General features: G+C 42.7%; 1 protein-coding gene across 2 annotated transcripts; it reads right to left on the bottom strand.

Moving 5' to 3' along the window:
- Positions 1 to 1611: 1611 nt before the first annotated feature.
- On the bottom strand, positions 1612 to 12504 carry plin3 (perilipin 3). 2 transcript variants are annotated; one of them, XM_018728026.2, is made up of 8 exons: positions 12401 to 12504; positions 7329 to 7413; positions 6751 to 6949; positions 6493 to 6575; positions 6015 to 6246; positions 4867 to 5213; positions 3491 to 3709; positions 1612 to 2484 (listed from the first exon to the last, which is right to left on the bottom strand). In XM_018728026.2, the coding sequence occupies exons 2-8, from the start codon at positions 7395 to 7397 to the stop codon at positions 2335 to 2337; spliced, it is 1299 nt and encodes a 432-aa protein (XP_018583542.1). In that variant the 5' UTR covers positions 7398 to 7413; positions 12401 to 12504; the 3' UTR covers positions 1612 to 2334. The 2 variants fall into 2 exon arrangements, with proteins under 2 accessions (XP_018583542.1, XP_018583543.1); XM_018728027.2 differs by having other exon boundaries at positions 6751 to 6946.
- Between the last annotated feature and the right edge of the window lie 1623 nt (positions 12505 to 14127).

Genomic DNA, 14127 nt, shown 5'->3' with positions numbered 1-14127 from the left:
GCAGGATAGTGGTCCTCTTTAAGCAGGTGGGAATTGAGGCTTATGCAAGGGACAAATTGAATATATCCGTAAAGACATCAGCTAGCACCGATGAGCAGGCTTTAAGTACGTGTCCAGGGATGTTGTCTGGTCCGGCTGATTTTCGTGGGTTTGTCTTCCCAGAAGTCTTTGTCACTCCTGCGGATGTGACCGTGAATGGTGGGTTCTGTGTGTTCCCACCAGTCAGTGGTTCCCACCCAGTGGTTCATTGTTCAAGACCTTGAAATGGGCAAAGAATTCATTGCGTTTGTCAGGTATGATGCAGCTGTCAGTGATCTCACACCTACTTCTACTCCAGTAGTCTGTGATGTTCTGTAATCCCTGCCACACGCGCCGTGTGTCAGCAGTAGTGTAATGACACTCCAGTCTCAGTCTGTATTCCCTTTTGGCAGCCCTAGTGGCTCTTCAAAGATCATACCTGGCCTTCTTGTAGTCACTGGCATTGCCTGAGATGAATGCAGTAAAGCAGGCATGCAGCATGGATCAAACTTCAGTTTGTATTCTCATTTCACCTTAGAACAGCCATAATTTCTCTAAGGTGTATTTTTCCATTTTTTTTTATTCAAGATGTTAAAGTTAACATAATTTGACAATCAGTAAAAACTGTATTGGCTTAATTTTGTCACATCTCCAGGGTAGGTAGCATATATAAATGTAGTTTAGATAATTCATCTTTGGAAACTGGTTAAGGGGTGTGAGGAAACTGCAAATAGGTGGCCTGACTGTTATTCAAGTTCTACAAATAACTACACCCTTAGCAAAAGAGTTATTCCTTGCTTTTGACCATTTGGCAGGTAAAAACATTTGAAATTAACTTTAACAGTTTTGGCAGATGCTTCAAGTGGTTTTAACATTGATATTTTAGCGCAAGACCCACACTGTCAAGATTTTAAGTCAAGGCAAATTTTAAATTCTTGGTGGGGGGGGGGGAAAAGAGAGAGAAGGAAGGAGAAAAAAAACCCCACTCATGAATACTTTGATTAAAAGGAAAAACAAAATCTAAAAAAAAAAATTGTGCTGCTCTGACCCTGCATCTGCTATGTTTGAATAATGCAGAAGAATCATTTGATAACTGATCCTTTTCATTTTTGATCAGGTGGAGGAAAAAAAAAAATTCAGTTCAAATCTGAATCAGAAGCTCTGCCACTTTCTTCAGCATGGAGATCTATTTTAGCTTGGATCAATTAAGAAGTGAGATGCTGGAAAAAACAGTAAAAATTGAAAATCCAGTATGAGGGCCTGTGAATTATTTTTATTGCATGACTGCATAACACTGATTATGGTATTCTGATAAAGACACTTGTAAAGGTATTTCTTTGAATCTCACTCTTGCCACTTCTGCATACAGTATTACCCTTAAGGTACTTACTCTGAATTGCTGCAGTAAAACTTAAAGCCAATATGCCACATATGTTGCAGACCCTGGGAGTGATGAGGGGGAGAGAGAGAAAAAAAAAAAAAAAAAAAAAAAAAAAAAAAAACTGCTGGTACAGAAAATTGTTTTCAGCAATAATTGGGTCTGAGCCTTTGAACAAGTACATAGAACTATAAAATGACCAGTATAAATCCACAGATGGTTCAGTCTTTTATTATCATTGCATTTTTTCTTCCCCAGCAAGGTGCTTTTTGATAGAGCCACAAGTCATTGTACATTGACAGCAAATATTACAGCAACATTCAATTATGGCAATGTATTTGACAGTGTACTCCAATGTTTGCACCCACAAATTCATAGCTGCTTAAAGAATGCATGCAGCTGTATAGTTCATTACAGGTATGCTATGAGCATTGATTTGTCATTGCTCTGTGACCCCCAATTGATTTCTCCCCCCCCCCCTCTACAATTGCACACACAGATAACTGATGTTTTTTCTGCTCTTATTTCAACTTTATATTTTACCTTGCTCTATGTCCAAAACACATTTATAACAAAGTTCCAACAGAGGGGAAAAGTTGTGGAATGGATTAAAGTGCATTCTTATTTAGGCTTGTTTATACTTTTCTATGGAAATAGACTACAACATGTAGGCCATACTCCCAGCAAAAATAAGAATGATTGTAGTAGTTTGATACAATCAAAATATCCTCTGCAGTGACAGACCTGGTAAAGTAACAATATCAAAAACTTTGTGGTTGTAAAAGTGTTTATAGGCTTTTTTCCTTTTTAGAACTTCCTTTTGTACAAATAATTTTGATTGGTAATTCCACCCACACAGCAAGGTGACATACTGTTGAAATGACCCAGATCCATTTTACCCTCCTGGGGACACTTGTTCAATTACAGTTCATTTGAACTCAGTGGCCTTGACTTGGAGGGCTTCCATGGCTCTCTTGCTGTACCCCCTCACCCTTCTCTGTGATCTGGGGTGCAAATGGCCCAACTAGCCAGTTGAGGGGGGTATTGTGGAGGAGGTACTCCATCACACCATCCATAGACTGCCGGACCTGTAAACACAAGTAACGGGGTCAGCTCTGATTGCCAGTGATCAGATGTTTATTCCATTTATTAATTTAGCAGATGCTTTTATCCAAAGCAACACAGCTCAGCAAAAACTAGAAGTATTTCACCAGAAAAATGTAGATACAGGCATGATTCTAAAAGTGCACTTGGCTTCTCTGATATCACTGTTTACACCAGCATATGTTCTATGGGTAGTTACATGCAGAATTTACCAATTCTGCTCCAATTTGTACTCATTTTGCTGTAAAAATGAGCATCGCACCCCATCACCACAAATGAATGAAGGCTGAAATTTTGTACACTGTTTGCTAGGAACAACACTGTATAAAAGTATGAAGCAAATCAGATGGTCATTCGGGAACATTTCCTGAAATGAAATGGATTTACCCCAAACTGACTAAGATTTTCTCACTCCCAAAATATCCTTGAATACAAACAGCACAATAAACTTTAGTTTCCACAGACTAAATCAAGACTGTTCAAAATGAACAAACAAAAGATCATGATTGTTGTGCAAGATGTTACAAAAAGTCAGTATTGCATTTCATCCACTTTGAGGTGAATTTTTCACTGTAGCAATTCAGGGCAAGTATCTCCCATCGAAAGCACAGGGGGCAGTGGTGCAGTGGGCTTGATCAGGTTCTGCTCCCTGGCGGGTCTGGGTTTCAAGTTGTGCTTGGGGTGCCCTGCAGCAGACTGGTGTCCCACCCTGGGTGTCCCCTACCCCTCTAGCCCTGTGTTGCCAGGTTAGACAACAGTTTGCTGCAGCCTTGCTTAGGACAAGCAGCTTCAGACAACGTGTCCATCTCCCATGGTGGAGATGGTAGTGTGGGAATTGCTGAATTGCTATAGCAGTTGACAGTGGGAGGTGACTACTGAGATTGGCAGGAAGGGCAGTATAACCACTCTAAAGCAGTTATTCTGAAGAATGCTCTTTCAGGTTCCTTTATAAAAGGGAGGTGAAGAGCACAGTGGTTGAGGAGGACCTACCTGTGCAAGATGCTGGCGGCTCTGCTCCAGCAGGCTGGGGGAGAGGGTGCTGCTGCTGCTCAGGGATGAGTGCAGCTCTTCCGCTGCCCGGCGAGCACTGCCCAGCTGATCCTGCACGGCAGCAGGGAGCCCCTGTGCGCTGGACACAACCCCCAAACAGGCAGAGCGCAGCTGTTCGCTCAGGCTGCGCACCATGGAGAGCGTGCGCCACTCCAGCTGCTGCATACACACAAGTGCACAAAAAAGGTGCTTTAAACTGGAGAGCTGCTGAAATCTGTGCTTCTCCAAGCAATTGTGGGACTGGGTTCATTTCGGTTGACTTCCCCCCCCCCCCCCCCCCCCCCCCCCTCTCTATATAGTGCTCTTCTCAGTGAGATTAAGAACATATACAGCTGACATGTGACAGTGAAAAGGAAGCAAAGAGGATATAAACAGAGGCTAGTGTAATCTGAAATAAATCTGGCACTCAAGGATTAAAAACTCCCACACCAGGGTTAACCTACATCACATCAGTACACCCACCCCTTGCTTAGAAGGATGAATTTGTCCCATGTAAATCAGGTAGGAGTTTCGGTGTAATGAGGAGGATTCAACTACCATGATTTGTTGCAGGGAGGGGGAGAAAAAAACTCCGATGAAAAATGCATCATGTAAAGTTAATTTGACAAGCAAAACAATATATATTTTATGCATTACTGTTAACATTTTTAATCAGGTTTGTAACAAAATTATAGTAAAAGGCAAGCCAAACCATACTTTGTTCATGAAAAACTGCTTCAGTAATTTGTCAGGCAGGACCCCATTATGTGAGGGATAAGTACTAATGTATGTACAACATATGGCCGGCATGGTGGTGCAGCACTGATGCGTCAGTCCCTGGAACATGCATTTGGATGAGGGTTCAATCCTGACTGTGGAATTTACATGTTCTCCTTGTATTTGTGTGCATTGACTCAGGGTGGTTCCTCTCCATTTCCTCCCACAATCCAAAGACATATGTTGAAGGTGGACTGGTAACTAAATTGCTCATAGAGTGTGTGAGAACTGCAAATGTGCGAGCGAATGAGTACACCACATTGTTCTGCTGTATGAATGAGTGACTGAAGGGAGTTTATATCTAGCACAGTAAGTCACCTTGGACAAAGGTGTCATCAAAACACTAACTCACTGTACATAATTTTAAAGAAAACTCAGCTAAAAAGGGAAATGCAAGTCTGTAAACCCCATCTTGATCTTCACTCTGGTAAACTTTGCAATAAAACAAAACCATAAGACATAAGCAGAATTACAACATGGCTGATTCCAATCTAGCAGAAGTAATGAACTGATAAGGCAGGGAGTTGAGGCTATAGAACTGAATCTTTGGTTTCTCCTACCTCCTCCTTTGCTTTCCCAGCATCCGCCTCCTCCTGCCCTTCCTTACTCTTTGACTGGCCACTCTGCCACTCAGTCCAGCGCTGAAGCAGCTGCTCAGGGGCCCCACCCAGCTGTTGGCTGGCAGAGGCCAAGGCAGCCCTGGCACTCTCCAGCAGGTCCAGGGTGTTGGCGATCTGGCTCAGAGCAGCATGAGTTGCATCGCGGGCATGTCGGGCTCTCCCTAGCGACTGCTCCAGGGCACGCTCTCGCACCTTGGCAGACAGCTTGCCCAGACGCACAAAGTAGTTGGGGCTGGAGCTCTCCATGGCCACAGCCTCCTCCTCTGGGAGAGGTTCGGCAAGCTCTGCTGCAAGGGGAAGATGGACACCGATAGCTGTTCTGATAAAGTGACACAGGTCAGGAAGACAGTCTGTCCTATGGCCACACTAAGAATCCTTAGCAGCTGTCATTTCTCCAGCACCAGTTAAAGCCCTTTTTTTTTTTAGGAAAAGGGCAAATACTGCACTAAGCACAGCAGCAATGATTTTTTTTTTTTTTTTAACTCTTCTGGCACTGCTTTAAAGAATTTCAATCATGCAGGAAGGTGCTGTGTATAATTTGAGTGAATTTAACTGAATATGGTAAATACTGAGAGCTTTTCCACCTGCCCCCCCTGCCAAATTATCTAAAAATATTCAAATGTTTTTTTTTTATTCTGCTCAGGTTAAATGGGAGGGGGGTTTAATTGAGCAAAAATCCTTGAATGGGTAAACCACATATTTAGTTACAAAACTAAAAGGGTCATTACTCCTAAATTTCTAGGAGTATTTTAGAATGAAATATTGGTGGGTGTACCATGTTAAGAAACTATTAGCTGTAATCTTTCTTAGCATGAAACTTGTTACCCAAGACCCAGTAAAACAGGTGCACAACTCTGGGCCTTGACAATTAGACTCCTGTAGGCTTTAAATTATACACTTTAATGTCTGGTTGATGCCTGAAATACCATGTTAGGTTACATACTATCCAGGTAATTACTTTTGTAAAGCAATTAAGAAAATGAACACCTACCATGCCCTTAAAATGAAAAATATGTACATCTGCTCTAAAACTAAGGTCCATTCCCCCCCCCCAAACACAAAACCCAGTAGCAGCAAGGCCTGCTCACCCAGTTCCCGTTCACTGAGGGGCAGGTTGTGGTCCACCCAGTCTTCTGAGCGCCTGAGGGCCATGTCCATCCCGCTGCTCACCATCTGGCCAACTCGGGTCCCCAGGACTGTGTTTAGACCACCACTCACTGCAGCACGGGTCAGCTCCACACCCCCTATCACTGCTCCCTTCATCACATCCTTGGCCCCTGACACTGTTTGGCACACTACTCCTACGGTGTCTGATACCAGCTATGAAGATTTGAGAGATCACAGGTAAATCAGTATACGCACACTCAGCACCACATGCTACAGCATGCTCACCAGGTAAAACAAATGAGTTTGTCTCTGTTGCTAATGAGAGATGGATGAGTCATGAGGTAGATTCATTACACAAGAGAAAACCTGCTGTCATCATAGAGGGAACCACTGTTAGTCATGATCTTTCATCAGAAAGATCAGTTGAGACACAGCCATGTCCCAGGCAGCACTCCTGACCTTGTCAGCAGGCTGCTGCAGGATGGGAAAGTTCTGCTCCATCTTATCTAGCCCCTTCATTGCATATTCATTCACCACAGCAACTGGAAAAGACCACACCAGAGGGAGCTGAGAATACCAGGGTCATTAAGCCAGGTCAAAGACGGGGGGGGGGGGAAGAGAACCACACACACACACAGCTCCAGATGAGTGTCAGTGCAGTTTTAGAGGATCCAACAAGGCACATGACAGCAGGATACAGCCATGTCTCCCACTCACTCTGTGGCTCTAGCATATCCAACAAGGGTTTGGAGCCAGTGCTGGCTGCAGCTCCCAGGGTGCGGACACCGCTTTCTGCTGCATCCATGACCCCGCGCAGGAGGGGCATGCTGTCCTTGGTGGTGCTGTAGGCACTGGACACCACACCACATGCGGAGCTCACAAAAGGAAGGTTGCCAACACGGGACACCACGCTCTGCTGGGGGCAGAGGCACACGTTTTGTACACATTCAGAAACGCCATAAAAATAGCACTAAAACAAGCCGATTCATATTAAACTAAATCCTTAAGGAACTAAATTATCCAAATACCACACTGGAGTTGCACAATGTTCTTATCCTGAAGAGCTTCAAGAAAAGAAGCTAGAGAAATGACATCCTAGTCAAGTAAATGTAATGACAACTGTAATAAATATCACTGAACTGATGTAGTGCAATGTTATAAAATCAGCTTCATGTAGTTGTAAGTTTGAAGAAATTGTTCTTTATTGTATTTTGGAGAACAGGACTTAGTGTAATAGAGGAATGTTAAGCATGAATATCCTGTGGAAATAGAGCTGGGTTGGATGTGGCTCTTACCTGCTGCTCCTCAGCATCTGGTGGCACTGCAGCAGCCCCAACATCACTGGTCCTTTTGCTGTCTGCCATTGCTTGTTAAAGGCCTCTAGTGACAGACACAGAAATTCCTGCCAGGTTAAAAGCCTTATCTAAACAAAAAATGTGCTCTGCTGCTGTGCAGAGAAATAAGAAAAAAAAAGTTTTGCATATTTCTCTTCCTTTTTCAGAACATGGGTGCCAAACTCATGAGTTTTTTTTTTTTTTTTTTTTTAAATAGTCACAGCTCTCAATTACACTGAAAACAGAAACTTGCTTTAAACACCATTTCAGTAGTAAAACCAGAAATATTTTAAATGTGAAGCCTTTCTAACTCTGGTCAGGGTGAAATGGAATCCAACAACTTTTCCAGAAGTTACATTCTAAGAATTTGCATGAAGATTGTGACATTCACCCAAGTCATGACAGAAGAGCTTGTTGATACAGAGCATGTAATGTAATGTAATCACATCAGTTCTGTCCAAATCATTTGAGCAACATTGTAAAATCACCAATACACTAAACCACATATTCAACTGTCATTTAACAGGGTCCTGGACAAAAAGAAACACTAATTGCTTATACAGTATTTTCATACTATTTTTCATATAAAGGGCTTATGACTCAGCACAATAGCAATTTTGCCCATTTTATATTACAAGTTTTAGGACAGCGATGCACACTGGATATCTCAAATCCAAATGGTTTTTGCCCCTCAGTGGCATTGATTTGGCTGTTTTCTGGCTAAACCTGAAGTAACGCAACATCTCCCATTGATGCCACGTATTAATCAACAGCTGAGTCACTGCTCAGCACCATTTAGTTGCCTCCTGAAGGATTTACTGTGCATTACCATACTTGCACATTTCAGCAGACTATGATCAGTGTAATTAACATTCAACTTGTAAAATAAGAGATCATTGAAGACAAAGATAGCTGCTTTAAGTGACTGGACAGGCTATTGTCTAAATCGCCCATATTAGCCTCAAAATTACCAAGGAAACAGTGACTGCTAGCATCCAAGTAGGGTTTTCAGTTGTGTTAACTGGACTTCTCTTCAGGATAGGTACTGGATGACAAATTTCTTTGAATATTTTGTTACCACGGTCACACTTCTTCCATAAGACTGCTGTATACACTTCCTACTGCCCGTTACACTCGGCTCAACCGATTACAGCCACTGACTAAGCTATATCTAATATCAAATGAAATTGTTTCTGGACTAATAATTTAGCTTACACTTCTCCAAGAGATGAAAATATTAAGCTACTCAATTTACATATTAATACAGCTAGGTAATTTTTACTGCATCAATTCAGGGTAAGTACCTTGCTAAAGGGCACTGCAGCAGTAACAGGGATTAAATATTTGATGGTAGTGTCCATGTGCTTTGCAGAGTGACAGGCAAAGAGTTTTTCTTTGTACCATAAAGACCTTTGAGACAAAATCACCACCATCTATATCTAGAATGTAATCTTTCTCCTAGACAGAAAGGACTCCTGATTTCCATAGCCCTGTACTGGAAAAGTGGCTATTGATGACAAATGAAAATACACCACCACCACTCAGTTTAGAAAATGTGTGTGTGAAAATATATCATTAAAAGACAAGCCAGACATTTTAAATTGTTAAATATTATAAAATGTCTTGTTGCTGTAATTGATGAACATACCTTTCATTCTGGTATTTTAATTGTTACATGATGTATAGGAAAATCCCCCCCCCCCCCCCAAATTAAAAAAAAAACCATGTCCTTCTGATCCCCTTCACAATGGGGATTGGGGGAGGGGAAAAAAAAGCCATTTCACAACAATAATGAACTGTTTCTCCATGGAATGACTGTACAGAAGTAGTTGAGAAATAAGGGGAAATTTAGAGAGCCACTGACAGGCCTCACTGCAGAGGCCTGTCTTTTTCCATCCATTTCCTTTACTCTTGTTCAATTGTACAAGAACAAGTGTGACAATTTGGTAGACAGCAGCATAAAGAGCCTTTCTGTCAACACAAAATTAAAAGGGGAAAGGGTTTTGTAGAAGACAGTCAAGTGACCAACCACAGGGGAAGGGAAAAAAAAAAAATCTGTCAGGGGACATGTGATTTGAAATTCTGGGAAGGAGCTGGCCTGTTCAATACCCAGCTAGTAGACAGTCACAAATCTATAATTATTATAAAGTGATCTTTTCAGTGTATTCCCCCCCCCACAAATGCCAACAAATGTTTGCAAGGTACCAGTGGCTCTTGACTGTTGAGCAGCAGCTCTGGACTGATCCACCATAGGAGAAAATACAACAGCTGATGACAAAGATTTATTTATAGCATGAAGTTAAAGCCCCATAGATTCACCAGTTGCAGCTCTCCTCCATTGTCAGACTTGAAAGTGGCACATTGGGCAATGATACACCCATAGACAAAACAGGAGCAAATGAAAGGACAATGCAGAAGCCACACCCTGAACCTCTGTATCAGAAGGCTAATCCAAAGGCACTAATCATATGGACATGCTTGACAATACCAAATTTTTGATGCTTACATGGCAATCTTGCCCAGACCAGTCACTGCCTCCATTAACAACCATGACGACACTGGTCCGTTTTCTTAGTTTACCGATTTGTCTCCATTAGCTACATGAAAAACCTTAGTACCCTTACTTAGGGTTGTTGTTTAACATGTTTTATTCCAAAGCAGCTTTCAATTTTACAAATTCATAAAACTGGGTGTGTGTATTTTATCAGAACAATTCAGGTTAAGTACCTTGCTCAGGGATAATGGAACAGGACCCCTTTTAGGAGGTCTAAAAATCTACCAGCTAAAGCTCCGTGTCCTCACACACTAGGGTACATGGGGCCCATTTCACCATCAAGATGCATGCACTGAATCATGTGAGGGGGTGTCTTGGCACAGATGATGGTGACTGAAATTATTCCGAGAGAGTTTCCTGAACCTCGGTGCGGTGGGAATGCTGATGGCATGGCAACGGACCAGCAATGCAGCGCACCACCTCACGTTGCCTTTGCACGGGATGCTTGGACAATTTGAATGTGACAACCGTGCTCTACTTAGCTGGTTGTGGAATGCAGAATGAGCTAAGGGAGAGCTGCAGTATCCATTGCTTGGAGACCAGTGAACAGGCTCTCTGTGTGTAAGCAATGGGACAGAATGCCAAACAGCCTCTGCAACCAGCAGAAAAAAATATCCATGATAAAAATGGAGCTTCTTTAGGTTACAGACCTTATCATGCACATTACAGCCCTGGAAATTTTGCAGCAGGCCTTCAGCTGGAGGCAAACAGGGCCCTGCTCATCAATAGTCTGTCCACAAGAATGGAAACAATCTTGTTAAAAAGACCCCAGAATTTTCCTCTTGCTGTGCTATAAGTGAAGAGAAACTTTCAACTTAAAAGGTAGTTTTGATTAAATCAACCTATACTTTAGCTTGCAACAGCAATCTTGTGTTTTGTAGTGCAGCAGTGTTAAAGAACATTTCTTCTTTACAGTCAAGTCCTAAAGGAAATATACTTAATACTAAAGGCATCAACAAATGATAAATATAGAAGTTGCCAGGCAAATTGAAACAAATTTATATAGTATCCCAGAATATATTTGCTGAGTGAAACAAACAATGATATGCCTATGGCCACTGTTGGGGTATGAGAAGGACCAAAAAAAAAAAAAAAAAAAAAGCTATTGCCAGGATACCACCTCAATAAGATGATCTCACAGCAGAAAGTTTCCTATATATGGAAAAAGAAAATCATGGTAGTAATTCTGCTTTCCACATCAACATCACCCAGGCTCTTGACAGCTGTACATAACATAGGCTAAAGGTCATAGATAAATGGAAATACAACAGCCATGGGGGGGGTCAGAGTAACAGCATGAACATGACAGCCCTAAATGACTCTGCTGAAAAATGACCTGTGCTATATCTGCCTTTGCACCATAGCTAAAGAAATTATCACACAGGGGAGATAACAGAGCCAATTCATTTTACGACAGTCGCACTGGTGGATGATGTTGAAAGCTGACTCAATCGAGATGAGACGTACCTTGCTGAACTGGGGGAGGGAAGGAAAAACCACACACCCACACACCACCCCAAGCCATCATACAGTAACAATGCCACTAATCCAACTTCAAAGTCAGATTTAAATCTCAAATGCCCTGGAGGGGTGGGCAACCACTAGCACTTGAACCCCCATAGTCCCCCCAACTTCAGTTGGGAGTTGTTCCCTTCCCTCCATGCCATGACCAGTAGACATACTTACAGCTTATAAAAGCATCAGTAATCATCTACACTACTAGCTCTGTAGCTAGTGTTTCCTTGTTTCTTTGCCTTATTATTCCTGTGTTCAAGCACTCAGTGTCAGTGCATGAGCAGAGCACTCAAATTTAATTGAGTTTACCTGTTCTGGGACTCAACTAAAGAAAGGGGGGGGGGGGGGCATGTCAAAGTACAGCAACACGCCCGCTCTGAATAGGCACAACAGGTAATGTTAGAGGCCCGTTGGCGCGATTATAAATTAGTGCGTAGAAAAGAGACAGTCAGATTAATGAAATAGAGGTTGCAAACGACTGAAGGGGCTCAACCTGGTCATTATTCCAATTGAATAGTCAAAACACCGAAGGTTTTTTTTTTTTTTTTTTGAGAAACGACACCGCATCGGTGAAAAGTCAACCTTTTTGAAAAAAAAAAAAAAAAAAAAAAAAAAAAAAAAAAAAAAAAAAAAAGTTTTTCGAAGAAGCTGGTCATTTTCGAAGCACAGTGCCAAACAGAGGGACCGGACCGAACCGGACCGGACCGAACCGAACACAACCCGCGCTCCTCTCGTGGGCTACGCGTGCCGAACCCCTCCGGACCCAGTCTCTGGCACACTCAGAAGTTACCGTGAAATTCATAAAAACTCAGCTGCTTCCAGTTTTGCGTTTAGTCAGCAAAAGTAGGGCCGAAATGTGCGGAGTAGTACGAGACAGGAAGACGCGCTACACGACACGACAGACAAGCGTCAGAAAGTTAAGGCAGAACCGAAATCGAAAGAAAGCGTCGACGTGGTAACTTACCGGTGGGAACTTTGCAATCGCTGACGAACTGGCCTGTTCCGATACTCAGCACACACTCTGCCACACTTGGCCAGTTAACACGCTCTTAAACTTTCGCAAGAGTTTAACCGGGTTCGAGGGGGTGGGGTGGGGTGGGACCGTCCCTGTGGGTGTAACGGCCGCGACCAATGATGTTCACACAGATCGCTGCTGTCCACCCCTTTTTTGTCCAAGGCCCGCTGTCATCATTGTGAACTGACAGCACGTGTGAAAATCATATTCAGTGACACATTGAATCTCACCCTCACTCACCTTACGTAATTCCTTGTCCTTGTCAGGGTGGTGGTGGTCCGGAGCCTATTACTGGACAAGGAGGGGTTCACCCTGAAAAGAATGAAAGATTGAAAGATTGAATGATTGAAAGATTGAAGAATGAAACATTTATTTAGCAGATGCTTTTCTCCAAAGCGACTTCCAACGAACTCAGTGTAATCAGCCCACGCACCTTATTCACCATGGTGACTTACACTGCTAGATACACTACTTACACTGGGTCAGTCATCCATACATCAGTGAAACACACTCTCTCTGCCACTCACCCACTATGGGTGAACCTGACCAGCATGTCTTTTGACTATTTTTGTCTATTTATTTTATTGTATCTTCTTTTTGGTACGGTGTGCAGGATTGCATGTCTAACTGTATAGTCATGTGATTCAACAGAATTGATGTCAGTATTAATGGTAAGTGTAGTATATGTTAATAATTTTGCAAATGCCTTTGCATTATGTGTTGGACGGGCCGCGCTTTGGAGTCCTCTGGGCCAACGTGGCAGACTGTTAAATCCAAATAACCAGTGCTGCATCATTTGTCTATAATATGACCCGTCAGATCAGTATATGGAATGTGAGAGCAGGTTTTTTGCGGAATGATGCAACTCTTAGTGTGTTGGACAGGCTGTAATGTTTGATGTGAAACTGATAACATGAATACACAGATTTGCCAACATCTGGATGAAATCATCTGATAGACATAATTAGCTACAATATCAGTAATTCACTGTAATGTTTAGGATTCCTCTTATCAGTTTCTAACACTGCAGGATTTTTAGGTTTTAGCTCATTTTAACTGGTCAAGGAAAAGTGATGAATAATAGCTGCACATGGAACCACTGGGCATCATCCCTTTTTGTGATCATGTTTTGCTATCAGACACTTTCACTCCACAGAACCACACTAGGCTCATAAAGAGGTGCAGAATTTTGTATTTTAACTGTACATCCAAAAGACATAGTTTAAGTTCACTGTCAATAAATGCAGGGGGTGCGGTGGCGCAGTGGGTTGGACCGCAGTCCTGCTCTCTGGTGGGTCTGGGGTTCAAGTCCCGCTTGGGGTGCCTTGCGGCGGACTGGCGTCCCGTCCTGGGTGTGTCCCCTCCGGCCTTATGCCCTGTGTTGCCGGGTAGGCTCCGGTTCCCCGTGACCCTGTAAGGGACAAGCGGTTCTGAAACTGTGTGTGTGTGTGTCAATAAACACATACCCAGTTGAGGGTCATGGAAGTCCAGAGCCTATCCTGGAGTCATAGTGTATAAGGCAGTGTACACCTGGACTAGACATCAGTCTGGGGCAGAGCAATCACACACATTCATTCACTCACACACTACAACAGTTTAGTCACTAGTTCACCTGAAGCACATTTACATTTATTCACTTAGCCAACACCTTTGTCTAAAGCAACTTACAACAGATA

The sequence above is a fragment of the Scleropages formosus genome, chromosome 9, assembly GCF_900964775.1.
Source record: "Scleropages formosus chromosome 9, fSclFor1.1, whole genome shotgun sequence".
Classification (NCBI taxonomy): domain Eukaryota; kingdom Metazoa; phylum Chordata; class Actinopteri; order Osteoglossiformes; family Osteoglossidae; genus Scleropages; species Scleropages formosus.
Note: the sequence above shows the minus strand (reverse complement) of the source record. Positions and strands in the feature narration are given on the sequence as shown.

What these genes read in the sequence shown, in the direction of transcription:
- plin3 (XM_018728026.2), bottom strand. Translation starts at nt 7,397, where the DNA reads ATGGCAGACAGCAAAAGGACCAGTGATGTTGGGGCTGCTGCAGTGCCA. An exon ending in CAGATGCTGAGGAGCAGCAG is followed by an intron (nt 6,950 to 7,328) that starts GTAAGAGCCACA and finishes CTCTGCCCCCAG; the next exon opens with CAGAGCGTGGTGTCCCGTGT. An exon ending in TGCAGCAGCCTGCTGACAAG is followed by an intron (nt 6,247 to 6,492) that starts GTCAGGAGTGCT and finishes AAATCTTCATAG; the next exon opens with CTGGTATCAGACACCGTAGG.